The sequence below is a fragment of the Dermochelys coriacea genome, chromosome 8 (assembly GCF_009764565.3).
Source record: "Dermochelys coriacea isolate rDerCor1 chromosome 8, rDerCor1.pri.v4, whole genome shotgun sequence".
Taxonomy (NCBI): domain Eukaryota; kingdom Metazoa; phylum Chordata; order Testudines; family Dermochelyidae; genus Dermochelys; species Dermochelys coriacea.
The window spans coordinates 97,757,416-97,782,252 of NC_050075.1; the positions used below are offsets into that span (position 1 = coordinate 97,757,416).

At 39.9% G+C, this 24,837-nt stretch overlaps 1 protein-coding gene and 1 long non-coding RNA gene across 4 annotated transcripts in view; one reads left to right on the plus strand and one right to left on the minus strand.

Annotated features, from left to right (window-relative positions):
• The window catches only part of LOC119860684 (protein zyg-11 homolog B), a 42,545-nt gene that overhangs the window by 16,495 nt on the left and 1,213 nt on the right, over positions 1-24,837 (minus strand). The window contains exons 1-4 of one of the 3 annotated variants that reach the window (XM_038414702.2): positions 21,923-22,213; positions 8,996-9,161; positions 6,112-6,866; positions 625-765 (exon numbers count right to left, since the gene is read on the minus strand). In XM_038414702.2, the coding sequence (XP_038270630.1) occupies positions 625-765; positions 6,112-6,866; positions 8,996-9,161; positions 21,923-21,925 (1,065 nt within the window). In that variant the 5' untranslated portion in view covers positions 21,926-22,213. Of the gene's footprint in view, positions 1-624; positions 766-6,111; positions 6,867-8,289; positions 8,405-8,995; positions 9,162-21,922; positions 22,214-24,837 lie in introns of those variants that run through there. The other 2 variants (XM_043520323.1, XM_043520322.1) reach the window with 2 other exon arrangements.
• On the plus strand, positions 21,925-23,580 carry LOC122461273. The gene is made up of 3 exons (XR_006283158.1): positions 21,925-22,395; positions 23,255-23,368; positions 23,569-23,580. It is a non-coding gene; the product is annotated as an uncharacterized LOC122461273 (long non-coding RNA).

The window sequence follows — 24,837 nt, forward strand, 5'->3', positions numbered from 1 at the left end:
TTCCTCTGATATTCTTGTTAACTGCTGGAATTAGCCTACCTTGCTTATCACCATGAAAGGTTTTCCTCCTTTTCCCCCCCCTGCTGCTGGTGATGGCTTATCTTAAGTGATCACTCTCCTTACAATTTTCAGAGTAGCAGCCGTGTTAGTCTGTATTCGCAAAAAGAAAAGGAGTACTTGTGGCACCTTAGAGACTAACAAATTTATTAGAGCATAAGCTTTCGTGAGATGAAGTGAGCTGTAGCTCACGAAAGCTTATGCTCTAATAAATTTGTTAGTCTCTAAGGTGCCACAAGTACTCCTTTTCTTTTCTCCTTACAATGTGTATGATAAACCTATTGTTTCATGTTCTCTGTGTGCGTGTATATAAATCTCTCCTCTGTTTTTTCCACCAAATGCATCCGATGAAGTGAGCTGTAGCTCACGAAAGCTTATGCTCTAATAAATGTGTTAGTCTCTAAGGTGCCACAAGTACTCCTTTTCTTTTTGTGAATACAGACTAACACGGCTGCTACTCTGAAACTAAGTTTTCAGTATATTATAAGCTTTCCAGATGTTCATCTGAAGTTAAATTTACAGAACAGAGCAAGATTTTCTCATCTGAAGTGTATTTTTTTTTTTTACCTTTAAAATTTCAGGCTTTGTTTTTTCCATAATGTGTGTAAGGCTGAATAGATGAAAGAGTGCTTCCCTCACAAAGAATGCCCGCTCACTGTACCGCTTCAGTGCTTCAGAAATTTGAGTTTCATTTGCTTCTCCAGACACCTTTGAACAGACAAAGAAGTTTATATTACCATTTTTTAAAAGCTGTCATTACTGTATTTCAGAATTTGATTTTTCTTAATTGTGCAAAACTGTTGTTCCAAAGCTAGCGGCATTTTATCCAAATCCCTGGTTTTTAACATTTCATCTACCTCATACATGATCTGCCTGCAGTAGCCGAGGACTAGACACAATTTAACATTCCCCATCGAAATAAAGTAACATTGTACAGTATAAATAGGGTCCTACCAAATTCACAGTCCATTTTGGTCAATTTCAGTCATAGGATTTTTAAAAATCATAAATTTCATTATTTCAGATATTTAAATCTGAAATTTCATGGTGTTGTAACTTTAGGGGTCCTGACCCAACTCTGAAGGCAGCAACGTGGAAGTAAGGGTGGCATTGTATGGTACTTTTTTCAGAGTAGCAGCCGTGTTAGTCTGTATTCACAAAAAGAAAAGGAGTACTCGTGGCACCTTAGAGATTAACAAATTTATTTGAGCATAAGCTTTCGTGAGCTACAGCTCACTTCATCGGATGCCACCCTTACTTCTACACTGCTTCTGGCGGCGTGCTTCCTTCAGAGCTGGGTGCCTGGCCAGGAGTCACCACTCTCCGGCCACCCAGCTCTGAAGGCGGCACAGAAATAAGGGTGGCAATACTGCATCCACCCTACAATAACCTTGTGACCCCACTCCACAGCCCTCTTTTGGGTCAGGACCCCAGTTTGAGAAACGCTGGTTTCCCCTGTGAAATCTGCATAGTACAGGGTAAAAGCACACAAGACCAGATTTCAAGGGGGAGACCAGATTTCACGATCTATGATGCATTTTTCATGGCTGTGAATTTGGTAAGGCCCTCAGTATAAACCAAAACTCAGCTTCAATCCAATCTTTGACCAGAGCTCCCTGTAACCAATCAGGCAGGAGGAGTGTCACTCCATAACCAATTAACGTTGCTTGTGTCAATTTTTGCCTTATAAGCAAGATTCGCAGCTGCATGATCCATCACAAATGGGCACACAGTGCTGCTGAAAGCAATATACTTGATGCAACATTCTCAGCTGGAGGAGGTGCTTTGATTTAGCCACACCCATGAGAGAAAGCTTCCCTGTTTTTTGCAAGTTACTAATTAGTTCAATCAGTAGCTCTAGCTTCCCAGAACTCTATTAACGAGAAGTATCATAGGTCCTATATTCACTTAAAAAAATGTATTCTTAAAGCCTAGACTAACTCAACTTGCTAACTCGTGTGAAAAATTAGGGTGGATAAAAATCAATGATTAAAAAAAAATCAGATGTTTTTATTTAAATTGGATTTTTTGGATAAAATGCTTTTTGAAGGAAAAAACCTATTAAGATACATTATAGCTCAAAGATATCTCATCATGGAATAGGGATTATAAATTCTAATTCTATAGTACGAGACAATATATTCATGTAATGTTTAAGAAAAGTTTAGTAAATGAGTTCCAAGAGTTCATGGATTAGGGACCCAATTTTATGGGGTTCCACAGGCTTCCGTACAGATTATTTAGGTTAATCTCTCTATCTACCCAATGGGACTCAGTGCTCAGCCTAGGAGATACCATCAGAGATGCTTAGTTTTTCAGTTCTCAAACTGTGGATTTGTGTCTCCAGAGGTAACGTGCTCGTTAACAGCAACAATATTTTTAAATAAATAAATATTTAGAGGTGAGAAATAACAGACCTCAACTCTATTGTCCCTCTGCAAATTTGTGTACACAGAGTCAATCCCTTACCTCTCTCTAAAAGTGCAAAGTTTCAAAAAGTTCAATGAATAGAAGATAGTTGGGGGCGGAATAGATCCGGACAAAGAAAAGTGTGGAGATAAATGTGAGAAGCTGGGTACATATGCTTTTTTGTTAAAATATTGTACGTTTGCTGTTGAAGAAAACAAATCCAGAATACCTAAAGTTGTTATTTTAGTTAAATAAAACAATTTAAATGTCTGTCTGATGATGTTCTCCTCCTAATACAGCATGGCAAGGAAATCCTCCAAATATTAATGATTAACCTGTTGAATTAGAGATAGTTCACCTCCCAATGATTTCATAAATATCTGCTACACCTCTACCCCGATATAACGCTATCCTCGGGAACCAAAAAATCTTACCGCGTTATATCGAATTTGCTTTGATCCACCAGAGCACACAGTCCCGCTCCCGCAGCGCTGCTTTACCGCGTTATATCCGAATTCATGTTATATTGGGTCGCGTTATATCGGGGTAGAGGTGTAGCTATAAAACTAATCTGAAAAGTTTTCAAAATAAATCACTGTTTAAAAATGTATCGTGTGTACCTTCTAAAAATGAAACCTTCATCTATCACTGAGTTGTGAAGAATATGTATTAAGGTTATAACAACCAAAAAGAATGCATTTTTATGTAGAAAACCATGATTAAATCAAGTCTTCCTGACTAGTGATTTAAATCATGATTTAAATCAATTTGATTTCAATCAAAGCCACTGTGTGAAAAATCACAATTGCCTTCACTAGAATTTACCTTGAGTTAATTAACTTAAGTACAGGAACAAATTGCCTCAGAAGGTTGTGGAATCTCTGTCATTGGAGGTTTTAAGAGCAGATTAGAAAAATATCTGTCAGGAATGGTTTAGTTCAGCCGTTCTCAAACTGTGGGTCGGGACCCCAAAGTGGGTTGTGATCCCATTTAATGGGATCACCAGGGCTAAAGTTAGACTTGCTGGGGCCGAGGGATGAAGCTCAGGATCCACCACCCAGGGCAGAAACCAAAGCCTGAGCCTCACTGCCCAGGGCCGAAGCCTGAGACCCAGCGCACAGGGCCAAAACTAAAGCCCAAGGGCTTCAGCCTGGATGACGGGGCTCAGGCTTTTGGTGGTGGAGCTCGGGCGGGCTCAGGCTTCGGTCCCCCTCCTGGGTTGTGTAGTAATTTTTGTTGTCAGAAGGGGGCTGCAGTGCAATGAAGTTTGAGAACCCCTGGTCTAGTTATTACTAAGTCCTACCTTGAGGGAAGGGGACTGGACTAGATGACCTGCTGAGATCCCTTCCAGTCCTACACTTCTATGAGTTCATAAAACTCAGGTTAAGAACACACTTTCTTCCCCCCCCCCCCCCAAGTCAAGACAAAAGAACTTAGGCTTTGGAGAGTACCTTTAAAAACTTACCCTTGCTCACGTGATATCTTTTTCACCCCTGTTACAGTGAGCACTCCCATTATCTAATGCCATTGCTTTTTAAATCTCTTTATTCGTAAGCAATATGCTATGGTACTTCATGTGTTTCCTAGGGGCAAGTAAATGGTTCACTGACTGCAGTTGGTGAATTGTTATACACATAAAAAAAAGTTAAGTTAATTCACCTCAGAATATCTGAAGGGATACATGTTGCCCAGAGACTTTGCATTTAATGTGTTTATCTAAAATAGTTTACAGCGAACAAGTCCACAGTCAATCAATGTTCTGCATACCGTATTGCTTGGGCCAAACTAATCTCTCATATCTTGCTGCCAGACCAGGAAATAATCTTTCATACTACACTGTTCTGAGAGATTCAGTTGTCATGTTTTTACTTGCCCTATTGATAAAATACAGTGTTGATTATCACTAAACTATGATGCATTTTGCGAGTAAAAAAACCCACACCATTTGGAACTCTTATGTCCAGCTTCACGTCTGTTTCACATGCTATATTACCTAGGGTTATCAGTTTATCTTCACAAGATATTTCATAGAGAAGTTTTGCTGGACTGTTATACAACTGTTCTGATCTCACAGGAAATTACTGTGGGTGCCTACTGTCAGCTGCTCACACATATTAGCAGACATTTCAATATAACTGAATTTGTATCTAAATTCATGGCAGAGCTAAAACCATTATGGAGCTGGTACAGCATAATATTGAAGAAAGCCAAGCTACACAAAAAGCATGGTATGACAAGAAGACAAGTGAAAGAGCTTTAATCTAGGTGTTTTGGTATTTGCCCCTACAAAAAGCATGAAATACTCTCATGGGAAGGTCCCTTTGAGGCGATAGAGAAACTAAATGAACTCACTTATCAAGTACGGAAACTCTATAGTCAGGATTTACCACAACTGTACATATTAACAGAGTGAAAGCTTACCATAACGGAGAGGCTATAGTAAACATGATATGCTATGCAGATGAGGAATGCAAAGTATTGCCTCTCTTAGACTTAATGTCTGAAAGTAATGGAAAGAACCCTTTAGAGAGCATTAATTAAGTTAAGAGCTAATCCCCGTAAAAAAAATAAAGGGAGAGAAGTAATGGCTGTGTTACAAAGTCAAAAAATGGTATTTTCTAAACAAACCTGGTTTCACCTACCAGAGAGACCACCACATTAACACCAGTGATGCACACCTAGTAAACAGAAGGGCTTACAGGACTATAGGGACAATGAGGAAAGAGATCAAGGGGGAGATGCACACCCATTTTGGCCAGTCCAGATTTTAATAAAGTATTTGAATTGAATTATCCAACATAGGCCTAGGAGATGTACTGATGCAGACCAGGAAGAAACACCCCATTGCAGTTCTGAGCAAAAACCTGTCTCTCACTGAACAGAATTACCCAGTAATAGAAAAGGAATGTTACGCTATTGTGTGGGGTGTAAAGCAGCTCAGATCCTTCCAACAGGTGGTTCAGGCTGTTAACGGATCACTCACCATTAATATGGTTCCAGAGAACAAAATGAACCAACTCCAGATTCTACACTGCAGCTTTGCAGGAGTATTAAACATATTCAGGGGTTTGAGATCAAGGTAGCCGATGCCCTATCCAGAAAAGAGGGGGCCGAGGTGAGGCTCACATCTGATGTAATAAAAGGGCTGGGTGACAGGCAGAAACATCAATCTGAAAAACAGATGTTGAGCTGGAGTACAAAATCAGTTCCTGAATATAAAGTTTTATTGCATCTACTGTGTTAAGTAGAACTGCTCAAAGTTGTATTCAAATGCCAATGCATCAATATGAATGAGGCTTTGAAATACTGATGCTTTATGCTAGAGGTCATGCCGAGGAACCAGAGTTTATTATGCCAATAAATAGTTTCAGACTATCCATTGCTAACATCCTGTTCCCATATGTTTGATATCTCAAAGCAGTGCTTCAAGACTCATTGACTGGTATGGAAAAATAGACAATTTTACACTAAATATGACCCAAATTTCGGCTCCAGGACAGTTACATGAAGGCCTAAGCCACAGTTATTAGCAATTGCCATTAATGGATAAAAATACTATGATGGGAGGTGAACCTATAATTTCATTCTGGAAGAACCACATTTGTTGTGACAACCTTAAATAGACTTAAACTTAAGAAGTCGAACCTTTAAGTTTCCTTCTCCTGTAAGGAATTCTGAGTAGCCAGCATCAGTAGCTAGCAGTCCCACAAACTGCATTGTTGGCCGTTGCTGAATAAATGCTTCTACAGCTTCATCTGTAACATGTTTTCTTCCAGAAACGTCCAAAGACACAAGGTTAGGTAGGATATCTTTCTGTTCTAGTAAACGAAGTGCTATATCTGATGTGAATTGTTTGTCATCTGAAATATCAAGATGATTCAGATATTTTAGTTCTCTTAGAACATCCAAAATCTGTGTGGTCGTCATTTTCAAGCACTTCAGGTGGTGCATGGTCAGAGACTTAAGTTGATCCTTGCAGGTGAGGAGTGCAGTTATGTCAGTGACAGAGGTATTGGATATATCTAGACTTTCTAACCTTGGAAGTGATGCAACATCTGCTAAGTCTTCATTGTAGAACAGAACATTGGTAATGCTCAAAGCACGAAGACCAGACAACTGACTGAAGCATCTTTCATATGGGTCTTCCAAGGAGAGAGTTAATGAGTTCAATACAAGGCATTGAAGGTTTTGTTGGATCCATTTATTGCTGCCAAGTCCACTTATGATGTCTGTGATTGTAATATCTGCATTCACCCCTGTAGCATCAAGTTCTACCAGCTTGTGATGGCAAAATGCTTTCCGGAAAGCCACTGCAGAGATTTTTGCTTTCCGAATACAAGCTCGTTTCAAGCGCATCTGGTTGTCTCGGAAGATGCCCACAGTTCCATCATTCAGCAGCCCTGTTGAAAAACAGCAATAAGTTTATGTTATATTACAGATTTTTTTGAAACCTATGGGGGAAAAACAACAAGGGTTAACAAGAATAACTGGTTAAGTTTACTGTTTGCAGTCAATGTAGTTATAATTAGGGATTTACCAAATGCACAGCCATGAAAATTGTCTCACGCACCTTGAAATCTGGTCTCCCCCATGAAATCTGGTCTCCGGCTGCCCACCTCTTAAGGCAGTGCTGTCGCAGCACAGAAGGAAGGATGGCATGCCACCCTTCTTTCTTCACTGTTGCTGGCAGGCAGCATTACCTTCAGAGCTGGACACCCGGCTAGCAGCCACCACTCTGCACTCTGCCTTCAGAGCTGGGTGGCGGGAGAGTGGCAGCTGCTGGCCAGGTGGCCAGCTCTGAAGGCAATGCTGCCTACCAGCAGCAACGGAGAAGTAAGAGTGGCATGGTATTTCCATCTCGCCACTCAGCTTCAGGAAGCACTGCTGCCAGCAGTAGTGAAGAAGTAAGAGTGGCAAAACTGCGACACCCTAACAGGCTTGTGACTGACCCCCTTTTGGGTCTGGGCCCCTAGTTTGAGAAACACTGCAGAGAAATCACATATTTTTCACGGATTGATCACGGCATAAATAGCAAATTTCACAGATGTGTAATGCGTAATTTTGCCGCAATTTAAGCAGACCCCTAGTTATAATACAACATATACAAAACCTAGTCTGCTTCGTATAAAGCTGAAAATTTCAACTGGTAATTAACCCGTCTTTAAAAAAACCTTGAATTATGTTTGAGGTGGACATTTTAGATTAAAACCTGCATTTACATGGACCTTTATATATATATATATATATATACACACACACACACACACACACACACACACACCACAAACTTATGAGAACTGGTTAGAAATTTGACAAAAATTCAAAACGTTTTGCTGAGATTCCCCCACCCTCCATTTCCTGGCCGGTCCATATTGAAGGCCTGGGGTCTGATTTTAGAAATTAAGAACCAGTTTCCAACCTGCTTTAACTATTTAAACAAAATAAAAAAACAAAACAGAAAAGCAGAACTTTGTTATTTTTGTAAGTGGGACCAATACACTAAACAAAGCAAACGAAGCTCTTTTATGCATTCCTCATGCTCAGAATGTAGCAGTTGCTCAGAAAGAGATTCAATGTGAAAAAGACATTAAAGAGACCTGTGGGAAATGAAGGGGGATATGGTGGGAGATGAGGAAGCGAAAGAACAACAAATTTGGTAGCATGTGCAGCGTAACATGGCAGTAAAAAGAATACATAAATAAAAAGGAAGAGGACAATCCAGTTTTGGACTACATATGCAGACATCGGAAGGCCACAGTCGCCTGCAACACCCTGGTGAGACCATAACCAAAATATCATGTTTACTTCAAGGGCCCTTATTACCTGAAATATATTGACTGATTGGAAGGAGTTCAGAGATTTCTTATTTGTATAATTCCAGAAGCATGCTTATTGCTTTACAGGAAGCTTTCAAGAGCTCAGTTCCATTCCATTAGACCTGCACTTAATATATAGTTAGAAGAAGAAAATAATGGTTTTGACAGTTTTTCGTAGTGCATTCCCTGGTTTGGTTTGTCTTTTCAGCAAGGAAATACATTTTACGTACATTGCTTACTGTGTAAAATGAAATAAATGAAGGTGTTATAGCCAGGTGATTTTAGATGCAATTATGCAGATGCAGGGTGGAACAGACAGACTTCAGTTAATTACTCCATGAAAGATTCTATTAACTTTCTAATTAAATATCTGAGTATCTCCAGAAAGAGAGAAGATTAAAGGAATCTGATGAACTGACAGAAATAAGAACCCCAGCGAAAAGTTCTGACATCTAATTGAAAAGAAACATTAAAATGAGGTCATAAACATGGGACAAAGGACATTTTATCCATGAGGGCAGCTATCTATCCATCCATGATGCATTCAGCAGAAGTTGTAACAAAGCCAGAAGAGCAAAAATCCTTCATGGAAGATTAAGGAAGAGGGTTCATGTGACTCCAGTGCCAGATTCTACTAGATTATAAAGTAGGGGCTGCAATGTAATATTCTAGTGGAAAACCTACAGCTACTGCCTTCAAAATAAAGCTTTTACCATGAAATGCCATAGTCTGCAGCAGTCGATCAGCCACTTCTTGTGGAAATATTCCAGGCTCCTGCAAGCACAGTGTTCCATCTTGCCTTTCTGTACAAAACTTCTCTAGGTCAGCAGTCAGAAAATTCAAGCAGATATCAAGTAAAGTATATGGAGATGCTTCCTCCTGTCATAAACAAAACACAACCAAATTACTGAGACATTAGAGTTAGATCAAAAATATTGGCCATGAATGATCAAGCCCATTTATAAACATAGTATTTTGGTACCAGTCAGTGTTTTGTTAGCACAATCCTCATCACTAAAGGAAAGTGTAGCATTATAAAATCTGCTGAGGGGACACCCTATTACAAGGGTGGCCAACCTGTGGCTCTGGAGTCACATGTGGCTCTTCAGAAGTTAATATGCGGCTCCTTGTATAGGCACCGACTCTGGGGCTGGAGCTACTGACACCAACTTTCCAATGTGCCTGGGGGTGCTCACTGCTTGACCCCTAGCTCTGCCACAGGCCCTGCCCCCATTCCACCCCTTTCTAACCCCTCCTCTGAACCTGTCGTGCCCTTGCTCCTCCCCCTCTCCCCCATAGCACACCACAAAACAGCTGATCAGGAGGTGGGGGAAGGGAGGGGGAGGTGTTGATCCGTGGGACTGCCGGTGGGTGGGAGGCACTGGGAGCGGGGGAGCTGATGGGGGGCTGCTGACGTATTATTGTGGCTCTTTGGCAATGTACATTGGTAAATTCTGGCTCCTTCTGAGGCTCAGGGTGGCCACCCCTGCCTTATCATCATACATTCAGTTTTAACTATTAAATCTCTCACTTTGCATCCAAAGAAAAACATCCTTTTAAATATAGTTAATATATTAAATATGATCCTACAGTAATTTAATGGAACAGCAACATCATCATAATGCAGTGTGTTTTCCCTATTCCAAACAAAAGAGAGGCTGTTTAAAAAGCATTATATTCAAAAGATACACCAAGCTCCCACCATGGTGGGAGTCTGGTGTAGAAACTTTGCTTTTGTTGGATACTGGCATATCATCTGCTGAAGTGCAAAGCTGAAGTGCTGATTAGTTTATAGCAAGGTGGATTAAAACAAAATAATTCATTTTTAAAAAATCAGATTTTTAATTTAAATATATTCTTTTTATAAATAAATCTGTTTAAATTTAAAATTTGAAATTATAACAACCAATGTTAATGCCTAAACATCATATAATCTTAAAATCATTTAAATAAGTGACAAAAAGTAATACACTGCAATAATGAGCTCTCTTCAAATTTTTAAAAAAAGAAAAGCAGTACTTGTGGCACCTTAGAGACTAACAAATTTATTAGAGCATAAGCTTTCGTGAGCAGACTAACACGGCTGCTACTATGAAACCGTTCAAATTTTTAATCAGTGTTGCTTTTTTAAAATATATACAAACTCGTGAGGAAAACATCTTTAACTGTGAAGGTCAACTCAAGTTTTATAAATGTGTCACAATTTCATGCACTCCATTAAGTATCGATATTATTCTCAATCTTTATAATGGAGCAAACGCTGACATTTCACAAATGCAAGTACTTTCAATTTCTGTTCTATACAAAAGCTTTTGCCTTCATCACTTAGTTTAGCAGCAGATACAGAGGGAATACTTTGTTAGTTTGGATTAGTTCATTCAAAGCTGAGAAACTACTTGGCATCTGAGAAAGCAGGAAAGCTTGTTTTCCTCTTCCAATATATAAATAAAAACCAGGTAGGAGACAATGAGATCTACTAATTCTAAAATCCGAAGGAGATTAGATGCCAAAATACCTTTGAAAATCTGACCCAAGGATGCAGATAATTCCCTAATTATAGTTAATACTTCTTTTGTTTTATAAGTCAGTTTGTTCTAAAAGAAAAATATGTATTGAGAAACTTGTTTCTTATGTAACCAGCATATTTAAGGCAGTTATATTTAACTAATACAAATAATTTTAAAATGTTTGTTTATTTTTAGTTTAATCCCAATTTCCATCCAAATGCAGCTTGACACAAACTAAGAGTAGAAAATTATCTAGTAAATAAGAAATGCATCATTCACCATTTCCTAATGTGATAAAAAATGTAAAAATTAAGATTCTGAATAATGTATGTGGAGCTAATCTATCTACGCATTAAAGCAGTTCGTGTGTCCTCCTGATTAGCAAAAATTTATTCAAAATTTAGAGTCAAGGCTATATTTAGATGCAAGTCAACATGTTTTAACAGTTTTACCAACCAATGAGGAAAACTACTAAAAAGTACAAATGCAAAACGAGATTAAAATAAATGCTTTAAAACAAGGTTTCCTGATTGCTGATTTAAATCAACCCAAGCTGCTTCAAATTTATGAGAAATGAAGAGCTGCAAGTTTAAAATAATCTCAAAATAAGGGGCAACATTCTATTAAAACTAAAACTGATAAATGACAAACGGTATTTAAGTACAAGATTAAAAAGGACTGAAGAAGATCTGTTCATTACTGTACAAAGCTGGGTCCCCAAGTGACAATTTTTATAGTCTTCTTTTAAATCATAGCCAACATTTTTTCACCTTGTATTGGAATTATTATTATTGCAGAGTATTACCATGACATTAATTTAACCCTAAATTCCTTTATTAAATCCAAAGGCCAAACGGTATTTATTCAATTGCTCTAAACATGCCTAAAAAGCCTAAATAATAAGCAATTTACTACATCCAAACAGTAGCAAAGTTTATAAGCATTTGATCAAGATACTTACAAACAGGCTAAACCTGGAATGCTTAGACCTATACTGGTTGGCTTCAACATGATCAGGCAGGTATTAACAAAGAACCCTTTAAGAGTTTACTTTTTATACCTTTCAACAAACAAGTGATATTATTGCCAGTTACTGACTTCAGCTAAAAACCAATTTAAAACAGTTCACCCTTATTTCCAGTCTTAATCCAGATAAGATTTACAACTGCCTTTCCTTTCAAGGCCTTTGCTCCCCTCCTTCTTGCTGACCAATGGTTTTTCCATTGCACCTTGGTTCCCAGAGGCTTCAATGCTGGTATGTGGGTTGGGAAGGGTCATGGTAACTCATTTTAAGACAGATTCTTTTTGTCTTATTTAAAACTACCCGCAGCCACCCCAGTTGTCAGAGGCTTTAAAAAAAAAAAAAAAAAAAAAAAGGTTTCCCTTATTTCATTAGTTATTCTTTGAACCAGACATTCTTCCTGCTTTATTCCTTCTGTCCTTACAACTCAATATTTTCAAGGTCTTCCTTCTACTCGCTAGTCAAGGCCCTTTTTACAACACACACACACACACACACACACACACCCTCTCTCTCTCTCTCTCTTCCTTAACCAAACTAGCCCTAACTCTTTAATTTTATATTTATCCTGCACGTAGTGCTACGGTATTGCAAAACATATACTTGGATATATCAGATACAAACGGCAAGAAAGGGAATAATCATGAGAAACCTCTGAACTTCTCTTAATACTACATAATCTTAATCTTTTAATATAGTTTTTCTGTTCAGTCTTCCAGTGCCTAATAACTGCCTACTGTTTTTAATCAACCAGATTCCATCATCATAAGGAGTGACTCTCAAACATTATGAATCATTCTCAACACTAACACCAAAAAATGCTGAGTGACTAGTACATGCTCTCCTATTCTATTTTGAAAATAATAGTGTCAATTTTTGATACATCTCAGACTCCAAAAGCAATGTTATTTTGCCTTTAAATTGAATGTTCTGGCTATATTTGTCTTTTATTTCTACTTTATGTGGCTTCCATTCTGTTACTTCATCTGCCTCATGTAATCCTCTTGGTTAAGTCATTAAGATGTATCTTTTTATAAACAAACTGTTCCATGTAACACTGCATACTTTAAGGAACTTCACCATACCTTTGTCCTATCTTTAACCAATCACATGTAGTCAGCTAAAAGATATTTTAGTTTAACACAGCTGAGAGTTGCAAGCACAGGGCTGGGAACCAGAAACTCCAAATTATAATTCCTACTCAGACAAACTTCTGCTACTACCTTTGATTAGTAACTCAAAATTCTCTGCCTCAGTTTCCACATCTGTAAAAGGAAGACAATTCTTACTTGCCTCACAGGGGACTTGCAGTGCTTAGAATTTACAAAAATACTTTGAAGTATTGTTATTGCACTTTATTGCTAATTAACTAGCTTTCTTCTAAGATTTGTTGGACATCACCAGTAAGCAGTAAATTTTGGCTACATCTGTACTCAAAGATATTGGAGGGGCGGGGGGGGAATGGGTTATCTAGACTCTTTTGCTTCTTTATGATATATAAAGGATGTCTGAAAGTCTTCTGAACAGAATTTTGGCTAATCAATTAAAAATCACTTCTCTTTAAAGGTAGAGGGGGAAGAAATTGTCTCTTTATCCTAAAATTACTTAACACATTGAAGAGCATATGAGGATTGTTGATTTTCAATCAAGAATCAGCATATCAACAGCATATGAAATCTACTCCCATTTAATATAATGTCCCTTGCTCATGTCAACTCCAGTGCTTGTAATTTGCTGCTTCAACATCTGACAGAGGCAAAATATTGGTGATATTAATTGCTTTTGGCACCTTTTCATTCTTTTTGCCAGAAAAGCTAAGTACTTCTGTGTATGAGTGATTAAAGTTCAATGATGTTATTAGGCTTTGCTGATGGACCAGTAACTGAAAAATTGGGAAGATAGGGGTGCAGATTAAAAAATAGTCTGTTTGTGATCAGAGATGAGCCCAGACCAATACCCTAGATCTAAACACCCCTGAATTTTAGGGAGGTTCAAATAAAAATATCAAAACTTCAGCCCATCTCTAGTCTGATTCCATTCAAAATGCTTATTCTTCATGCCAGAAGGGCATCCAACAATATCCATTAACTAGGATTAATTATACACACACACACACCAGTAACACCACACATCTTTCATGAACTTCATTGATTCCCGTAGTGGTAGGCATGAGGCTCTGTGCACTGCTTCTGTAAATCTGTGGCAAAAAGCCAGATGGGAGGGAGCGAGCTTGGGAAGGTTTTTGGCATAAACTGTACAGTGAAGCAGAATAGCTAGTAGAGACAATACTGTTTTCAGTGTTCTAATGAAGTTCCTCAATAAGTGTCAGGGGGAAAAAAAGTGACTCTTCCTGGAATTCTCTACTGCTGTAATGTGACAATGGGGACATGCCCTATAACTATTTTATCAGAGCTAGAAGCATTTCTAATCTTATAATATACTGTTCTTTTCCTTAAAAGGGACATGGACATATTCAAGATCTTATGCTAAAAAGTAATAGAGTCTTTACCTGTGTTTACAAACACATGAAGTTAGAAGTAAAAAAATTTTCAAAATTTCACTTTTCTATTTATGCTGTTAAGTTTTTGCATTTCTCTCAACTTGGAAGATGGAAATGAACTAGTTTCCCTTTTGTTGCTAATTAAGTTCACTTTCCAGCTCTCATGCATTAACATAGTGTTGCCATGTTCAAGTTGTAAACACTGCCTAGGACTGTTTAAATCTGAACAAAAGCTGTTTTATATAGAAATATACATAAACATTTTTATTGAAATGTGTGATTAGACTTTTGTATACACCACCTAAATTATCCATCTAAACTACTTGACAGAGTCCCTTCAATCTCAGTACTTTTCCATCCTGTCAAGTTCATATACATAAAAGTCACAAGGCAGGCAGTCAAAGAGATAAGCAGACCTCATCATCTGAAAGACTGATATATTTATTACCCAAGATACACAACAGCATTATACTGATGCAGCGAAGAGTGACTATAGTTTTGCCTTATAAAGTAGAATAGTTTTCTTTAGCTTTTTAAAAGCTTTTGTTTAAAAACAATGAATGACTATTTTAATAGATGTTTTATTAAGCATGAATAATTATGAAAAACTATGAAAAATTAAATTTTAAATAGTAGTATACGTTATAAGTTAATAAAATAAATGGCATAGATTTTAGCATCTAACAGCAACCTAATGAACGTGGCAGCCTGAAGCATAATGCCTCCTTCAATCCAAGTTCCTCTGATTATAAGCATGTAAATGAGTGTCTTGGGCAGGTTTGTCACACGCAGCAAAGAATTCTCTCCCCCACAGATAAAAATAAAAAAATTTTAAAAAGGAATATTTAAAACTTCTGCTTCCCCGCATCCTAATAACTTGTTGATTACAACGAGAAAATGTTTTGCCGCATATAAAATTTCAATATTTAGAGACAGTACAGTTTACAAAGGGCCACTTTGCATTCTTGAACTACAGAATCCTAAATCCAGCAAGTCCTGTATTAGTTTAAAATTAATGAAGAGGATTACTTTATCAAAAGCTTCAACCATGTTTTTCCTGAATTTCTTCTGAAACAGCATAATGTGAACTACAGTCACATACACCTATTTACTGTATACTAAACAAACAAGTATATCCGACATCTTCTGTCAGGCTGGTGTAGCCTACTCCAGCAGAAAAGCTAGCTTCACTATCCTCAATAATGACTTCATCTGCTCCTTTCCAAGGCCTCATATCTCAGACTTATTTAAAAGTAAAATCTTCTGCTCAAATGAAAAGTAGCCTTTGCTTAATTAGCTTTTATTTGATGAACCAGTGTAAAAGCTTTGAAGATTTTTCCAGAATATCGATAGCTCCTTATCTTTTCATTACACTCTTTCTGAGAAACCTATATCAACTTTGACAGCAAAATTTGTTTGTTCTGACCACAAATGCCCTATGACTGCTGCTTCGTTTTGGTCTCCATTACAGAAGGGGATATGCTCCATGTTTGTCATTTGTTATAAATATAAATAGCACAGTGGTTTTTAAAATAGAAGATACAAATGCCAACTTTCCAACACAGCAGAACCACCTTGATTCAGTACCGTTGATCCAAGGACAAAGATTTACTAAAAACCAAGTATTCCCTTCTTTGTTTTCAATGGCCATACTGTCAAAAACTTAAGAGCAGTCACAACTGTAACAGTAAAATTTTTTTCTTCCTAATAAGAGCTATGTACAGAGAACCTTGAGCATCCTATCTAAAAAGAGAAGAAGTTCTTTTCCTCTCCATTTCACATGAAAGGTGACCTTACATTTGGTTTCTTTAGGAGCTCTTGATGTGGGACTTGTGGGAGAGGAGGTGCGCCCTGATACATTCACATCAGAACATAGTTGCACCCGAAAGCAGAGTCTACATGCATAACTAGGTTGATGCAAGTGTACTTATCCAAACCTAACTTTGTAGTGTAGACCAGGCCTAAGTGAGGGCTTAATATCATGTTAATGTGCACTAGGGAACTTTGAGCATGCATCAGCAGGATCCACATGGGCTTGTAAGTGTGCAAAATGCTGGTGTGAACTAGAATCTACACCCCAGCTAATATGCACTAAAGCACCATGTAAACAAGCCCTGAAAGTCACCCAACATTTTAAAACAAGCGTTCTTAACAATCTGTATTTCTAACATAGAAACAAAGGGAAGTAAAGTATAACCATACATCTGAAATTGTGAACTAGAGCTACATTTTAACAGTACATTAGTTCTTTGACCACGGATCTAATTGTATTTTGCAGAGTTGGCAATTTAGGCCTAACACTATAACTAAATTACTCTTTATGAAGATTTAATTAAAAGATATTTAACTGTAAATTACAAGGATATTGGAAGCGGTCTCACTCCCAGTCCCCAAAAACTAGATTTTCATGTAAAAAATGCACTGCATTTTAAAACTCCCCCTACTCCAAATCATTTTAATACTAAGGTGTTTCTTTTAGCCTATAAAAGACTTAAGCTCTCCCAACATGATATACCCAGGCAGCTGAAGAAATGAAGTAGACAGACCTCTGGTATAACTGTAAGTGGACTGCTGGCAGAGTGTTTTCAGTGAATGACCCTCAATTTTGGAACCAATTTCCTACCTTGGTATAACAGAACCTGAATCTGTTAGCTTTCTGGACACTCTGCAAGGCCCATCTGTTTTCCCAGGCTTTCAAGATGATGAGCTAGAGAGAACGTATGGGGGGGGGGGAACCTTTATGCGACAGTTGTATTACTCCTGATGGGTTGGCAGGGAAAGAAGAGTCAGTAACTGGTTAATTTGTAAGATTTGTTATTGGTTTTGAATGTACAGAGCATTTAATAGGTGAATTTCCTCAGAACTACTTAAAAATTACATCTCAGCATGGCCATAAACATCATATGACCTATATTCATTACTTTCCTTAATTAATCCTGTTTATTATCTTCTAAATACATACTCTACCAAGTTAAAAGGCCAACACACACATTTTCCACTCCAGTCTCCAACTCCTGCTCTTAAAGGGCAAAAAGTGTGGTTACTTTATTTTTTTTTTTTAAATCTCAGACCAAACTCTTTGTCTACACTAATTTTTACCTTCAGTTAGTTGATTAACAGTTAATTTGAAGTATTAACGTATTTTTAAAGACTCTCCAAACATTCGTCCCAGTCTATAAACATTTGTATTGAAGGAAAGATCTCCACACAGGACAATTTTACTAATTATATTGGTATAATTCCCTGTGTGGTCACTCTTATTCCAAAATAAGAGGAACTTTTTAGGGGAAGTGGAAATTAATTTTAACCTCTTTCAAATGGATGAACTAAACTGAAAAAGTATACAACTTTCAGTTTAGAGACACCCCTTAGTCCATGACTACACCAGAAGATCTTTACCCATATAGGAATACTGTAATACTATACTTGCAAAGCATTCCTATTGTGGATCCATGTATACTGGCAAAACTGCACTTTTACTAGTAAAAAGAAAAGGAGTACTTGTGGCACCTGAGAGACTAACAAATTTATTTGAGCATAAGCTTTCATGAGCTACAGCTCACTTCATCGGATGCTCACGAAAGCTTATGCTCAAATAAATTTGTTAGTCTCTAAGGTGCCACAAGTACTCCTTTTCTTTTTGCGAATACAGACTAACACGGCTGCTACTCTGAAACTTTTACTAGTGTAACTTATTGCACCACACACCCCCAAGAGCAGAACAAACTATACCAGTAAAACTGCAGTTTTTGTCAATAAACCTGCACCTCCATTAGGGGCTTCTGCCAACTCAGCTATGTCAGTCAGGTGTCACACCTTTTCATACCACTGACCAACATAACTGTGCTGGCAGAAAACATGGCCTTATCTTATGCTGGTGTAACTTCCTTAGATTAATTGTGCACAACAAAACTAGCTCAAACAAGCATTAAGACTGTGATACTAATGATACTAACCAATAAATCTAAAGAATAATGATACTGCAATAGGATAGAAAATTCTTTCCTGGGTATCTGGCTGGTGAATCTTGCCCATATGCTCAGGGTTTAGCTGATTGCCATATTTGGGGTCGGGAAGGAATTTTCCTCCAGGGCAGATTGGAGAGGCCCTGGAGGTTTTTCGCCTTCCTCTGTAGCATGGGGTATGGTTGACTTGAGGGAGGCTTCTCTGCTCCTTGAAGTCTTTGAACCATGATTTAAGGACTTCAATAGCTCAGACATGGGTGAGGTTTTTCATAGGAGTGGGTGGGTGAGATTCTGTGGCCTGCGCTGTGCAGGAGGTCGGACTAGATGATCAGAATGGTCCCTTCTGACCTTAGTATCTATGAATCTATGAATTTAGACTCAGACTATAAAGCAAGAAAGGACCAATCCAGTCTAACCTCCTGCATAATAGCTTAACTCTTCCTGCATAAGAGTTAAGAAACAAAATATATCCAACCCCCTTGCCAGTTAAGATGGATCAATTCCTCCCCCCACCCCATCATGTTTTCACATAACAATGTATGTTTAAACCTTATCAAATATAAGGAGCAAAGCGTACAGTTTGGGGGTTTGTTTTAAAAAAAAACATAGTCATTCCCACCTGCGGGTGAATCATGATTCTTTACAAAGAGACAACAAGGTAACAAACAAAATGTATTTCTTTCCCAACCATCTCTCCCTCTGTAATGCGTTAGTAGTGACAGAGGGAATATGCCTCATCCTACTGTTAAATATCTGTAAAGCACTAATTAAGTGGGTCTCAAACTTTTGTACTGGTGATCCCTTTCACATCGCAAGCCCCCCCATATAAATTAAACACACTATTAAATATATTTATCACCATTATAAATGCTGGAGGCAAGCGGGGTTTGGAGTGGAGACTGACAGCTCATGACTCCCCATGTAATGACCTCATGACCCCCTCAGGGGTCCCAACCCCCAGTTTGAGAACCCTTGCACTAATTATTATTAGTGTAGCTGTTGCTGCTCTACAAAAGCTTGAGTCGGGGGATTCAAGATGCGGGGCTGTAGATGTTTAGGCTCAGGCTGGAGCCCAAGCTCTGAGACTCCACAAGGGGGAAGCGTCCCAGAACCCAAGCTCCAGCGCAAGCACCACAAGCCTTAGTCAGATGACCCAGACCAATCACAGGTCTTTTATTCTAGTGTCAACACCCTCAGAGACTGAGCTCCAACCTAAGCTCCAACCCAAGCTAGCATCGCAGAGCAAGCCAAAGTTAGAGTAGACTGAAGCCCTGAGGGTGTATCTACCCGGCATTCAAATATCAATGGCTGGCCCATGTCAGCTGACTTGGGCTCACCAGGTTAGAGCTGTGGGGCTATAAAAAAAATGCAGTGTAGTCATTTAGGCGCAGACTGGAGCCTGGACTCTAGGACCTGGTGCGTCTTTTTTGCAGTGTAGACATGAGTGACTCAAAAGCACAAGTCCCCCTGATTTTTTGACGGAACTTGTGCTCCTAAATTATATACGCCTATAGCAGCATTTGCCAGATGTTTTTGTAAAGCCCCTTGTTGCCCCTGCAACTGATTGACAGATAGGCACCTCCTACACACCCTAGCATACAACCGCACTATGTCCCTTGCACAATTGAGTTGTACTTTTGTTTTCCGTTCATATTCACTTTGCTACTGCATCCTCTTTTCAATATGGGGTTTCTGTTTCTTTCTGTTTTAGTTCTTCCTTTGCTCCACCAGCACCTGAACACTACATGTTGCAGCTGTGAGGGGGCTGGTGGCTCAATGGGGTCAGAACTGAATGCCACAAGAGGAAAGAAGTGAAGCATGGAATGTTGAGATGCTGCATAAGCCTGCAACCCTCTAAAAGTGAGCTGCTGGCCTTAAGAGTCACCTGGGAGCCAGGTGGCCTTTAAAGTAGCTATGGAAACAAAACACTCAATTTATCTACACCGCAATCTTTTTGCAGTCAGGAACGTCTGAGGTAATACAGCTCCTCTCCCACCCCTTCTACTGCTTCTGTCTTTCACTTCACATACACTCATCTAATACCCCACCAGGGAAAAAGCAGTCTCTAGTCAAATCCCTGCAATTTGCACTTGTTCACTCTTTTCATAGGACAAAAATCAGTTTCTTATCCATTGAGCGTTCCATTTTCAAAAGCATCAGTATGTCTAGGTTGAAAAAACAAAACAAAAACAACAACACAGCAGTGTGTCTCAGAGCCTAGGTCTACAGATTTGGGCTCAAGCTATAAGGCTAAAAATAGCAGTTTAGACATTCCCACTTGAGCTAGTACTTGGGCTATTAATCCCAGCCAGGTGGGTGGGTATCAGGGAACATCTACACAACAATTAAACACCTGCGGGTGGCCCGGGCTCGTGGGACTCAAGATGCGGGGTTGTAGATGTTTAGGCTCAGACTAGAGCCCAAGCTCTGGAACCCCGCAAGGGGGAAGGGTCCCAAAGCCCAGGCTCCAGCCCGAGCATCACAAACGTGAGTCAGATGATCCAGGCCAATCTCAGGAATTTTATTAGTGTCAACACACCCTCAGAACTCAAGCTCCATCCCAAACTCCAACCAAGCTAGCATCACAGAGTGAGACAAAGTCAGCGTAGACTGAAGCCCCGAGGGTGTATCTGTAACCCACACACCTTCTGGGTGTGGTGTTCTATCCCATCTAGTGGCACCAAGACCACTTAAAGAGAAAGATATAATGAGTCTGCTCTATAGCCTTAGCTAACAGCCAGGCCCAGTTGGCTTTCAGCTCATGCTCTTGTAGACGCTTATGCACTAAGCTCCAGAGGTCCCCGGTTCCGTTACATATCTACCCTGCAATCAAACATCAACGGCTAGCCCATGTCAGCTGACTTGGGCTCACTGGGCTAGAGTTGTGGGGCTATAAAAAAATGCAGTGTAGACTTCTGGGCTCAGGGATCTGGTGAATCTTTTTTGCAGTGTAGACAAGAGTGACTCCGAAGCACGAGTCCCCCCCCAGATTTTTTTTTTTTTTTGGCTCCTTAATTAGGTAGGCCTGATCGACACACAGGTTTTGTACCCGTTGAACTATTCCAGTTAAGAGCAGGGGTTTTCTTTCGACTGAAACCAAACTAGTTAAAGATCAGTACAACCCCTACAGCGGACACAGCTGGATTGGTAGAAGAAAGGTGCCTGGTACCAGCCGACCGTATTCCCGGGAAGGCAGGCGAACAGGCGACCCGGATCGAAGGGGCCGGGCCGGGCCGGGCCACCCCCTGTGCCAGCCGGGGACACGACACAGTTCGCCCGCCTAGCTAAGCCCCGGGGGCGGTTCCGAAAGGGGCACCCGACGTGGGTTGGTTTTGAAGCTTCCCACGGCGAGCGGCCGTCAGGGACCACAACTGGCCCTTACACGGCGCGGACCTGCCGCCCGGCTCCTGCAGCCTCGGTCCCTCTTTACGGAACACGCCGCTCAGCAGCCCGCTCCCCAGGCCGCTGGCCGCAGTGAACGCGGACTGTCCCGCCGATCTGCCGCCCGGGCCGCGCCGCGCCGCTGGCAGCGACCCCCCGGGGCCTCACTCCCGCCTCTAACAGCCCCCGAGGGGAATTTACCTCAGCCGGGGCTGTGCCCGGGGGAGGCAGCCCCGGCGCCGCGAGGAGGGAAGAGACGGACTCACCATCTCTGCGCTGGGTCCCCAGGCTCCGTCACCCAGCAGCGAGTCGGGGCACACGGCCGCCCCGTCGACCTGGAAGTGAATCCGCCTCAGCCGGCTAGGGGCGGCCGGGCCCGGTTCCCGCCCCCCTTAAAGGGGCCGCGTTAGCCGTCGGGGCGCAGCCGGCCCGCTGGGGGCCTTTGGAAAATCAGGGCCATTAAACAAAAATCTCCTCACGCTGGCCAAGACAGCTTAATAAACAGGAGCGTCGTGCCGGGTACCGAGCTCCTTCTTCTGTCCCTCTTACAATTGTTCCTGTTTCCCCGGGGGAGGAGCTTGAGTGTCCTTACTGACTTTATTTTATTAACTGCTATTGAAGCCCTGGTGGTATTGAGTGGGGTGTAGAAGCTATGAGGTGACCCTGTGCACGGGTATAACTCGCACACTAATCCCCCCACAACCACACCTGTCCATGGAATGGGGATGACCAGGGCCAGGTAAGCATGTTTTGTTAAAAAGAAACCAAGAATTTAAATAATGGGTTATCTCATTTAAGGTTTCAGAGGAGCAGCCGTGTTAGTCTGTATTCGCAAAAAGAAAAGGAGGACTTGGGGCACCTTAGAGACTAACAAACAAATAACTAATAAATTTGTTAGTCTCTAAGGTGCCCCAAGTCCTCCTTTTCTTTTTATCTCATTAAGTTAAGTGATATAGGAAATTCTCAGTTCTGCATTGCTGGTGGTAGAGCTGGTCACTGATCAAGTTCAGGAACAGGTATTCGTGCAGAGGCTCCAGCACAAAGTAAGGTCAGGGCTCTAGTGTAAAAGGCCTCGTCCTACTTCCACGGAAGTCAATGAGGGCTTCGCCATTGACTTTAATGGGAGCAGATTTGGACCATAGTCGGAGGTGGTAGTGAACACTTCTCTCCCATGGACATACACGACTGTTTCTTGTCAGCACCGAGTGCACCAGTCTCAGCTATTTCAGTTCCAGGATACAATGTAAAGTGTAATAATACCACCCTAAGCAGCTAAAATGAAAACATAAAGAGCTTGAATTTAAGCTTCTTGACTACTCCAGGTACAGCCACATGAACAGTATTTATTCCTAAACCAGAAAAACAAATAATAAATCAGAAGACCCAAATTTCTAAATTAATTTATACTTCCTTTCATTAGAGAATGTCAAATTTACAAACATTGGCCTCCACAATGCAGTCCTTATGCAGGCAAAATCCTAACTGAAGCCAATAGGATTTTTGCTTATATAGAGACTGTAAAAAAGGATCATTAAATTATTAGTTATCACACCACCAGTGTAAAGAAGGTAAATAAGTATTAACCCCATTTTTGAAAGGACAACATTGAGACACAGAAGTTGTCTGGCCTGCCCAGGATCATATGGTGAAGCCAGGAATAGAACCAAGAATTTTGACTCCCAATTTCCTGATAAAAGTCATGGTATTCTATAGTAAATCATGCTATTTAGTCCCCTAAACTAAGATAATTTCTGTTTTAATTTATTAACAAATTAGATTTTATCTATTTATAGTTACTGATTTTAAGTCTATTTTTGTTACTTATGCAACTACTCTGTACAAATTCCTTTCTCTTGTAATAAATAATAAAGTAGCTAATAATAAACCTGTAACACTTTCTCCTGTTTTTCAGGATCAAGAGCTCCATAAATCCTTCCACTTTAGACCTCTAGTCTTTTCTCTTTTATGGAAGAAGAGGGTGGAAAAAACCTGTCCTTTTCCATAGAAAGCTGCAAAAAATCAGTGAGCTTCACAGGGCTTTCCTACCTTCAAAATCATTCTATTGCTTCACTGCAGCTCCTTTCCTCAGTGTTAGCCAATCAGTTTCATGGTTTTCAGATTAAGGCGGGGGTACATAGCTGCCAAGTATTTTGCAGCTCCAGGTGCAAAATTAAGTTCAAATAATTTAATGATCCAGTTTGTGTATTCAAAACTAATCTACATGTTACCATAAACTCCAACTTTATAAAAAAAAGTATCTGGATTTAGAGCTTATGCAGCCCTAGTGAATGAAGCCATCTGTTTATCTACAAAAAGAAAAGGAGTACCTGTGGCACCTTAGAGACTAACAAATTTATTTGAGCATAAGCTTTTGTGAGCTACAGCTCGCTTCATCGGATGCTGTAGCTAACGAAAGCTTATGCTCAAATAAATTTGTTAGTCTCTAAGGTGCCACAAGTACTCCTTTTCTTTTTGCGAATACAGACTAACACGGCTGCTACTCTGAAACCTGTTTATCTACAGAGCAGCAAGGCAAGGTTTCCACAAATACTGAAATATCAGCATGCCTCAATTTTGATTGGGAGCAAGTTTTTGCTAGGGATAACAGGCAATTCAGTTCTTGTGAGCCATGAAGTTCTTGGCCTCTCTGCTGAGTCTGCCAGCTAGTGCAAATTGTGGTGGTGAGTTTGTGATATGGGAGCTGGAAGACAGAGATCCACCAAGCTCATCTCATTGCATTGGCCACCAAACATCCATTAGATGAAAACAACTGCTAATTCCTACCAAATTGTGCTAGATGGAGACTGGTGTCCTGCATGTAAAGAGCTCTTAAGCTCATTAGATATCCTGAGGCATCCAGTCCTCTAATATTAATGTTACACCTCAAGAGAGAAGAGTTTCTGGAGAGAAAAATTTATTAAATTACATTCTGACCTGTTTAGAGCTTACAAAGGCAGAGTCTTCCACTCTATAGAGGCATGCAACATCTCCCACAACCTATTCTCAGGCTTTTTCAAACAAACCCTGTGATACATGCTCCACCCTTTTCTTAACAGGACAGATGTCATTAACTAAAATACAATACAAAAATAAAACAAATATTAACACAGCATCCAAATTCATCTCTGTATCATTTAAACAAAAAAATTCTGTTATAGTTAAGGTTGCTTACAAACACATT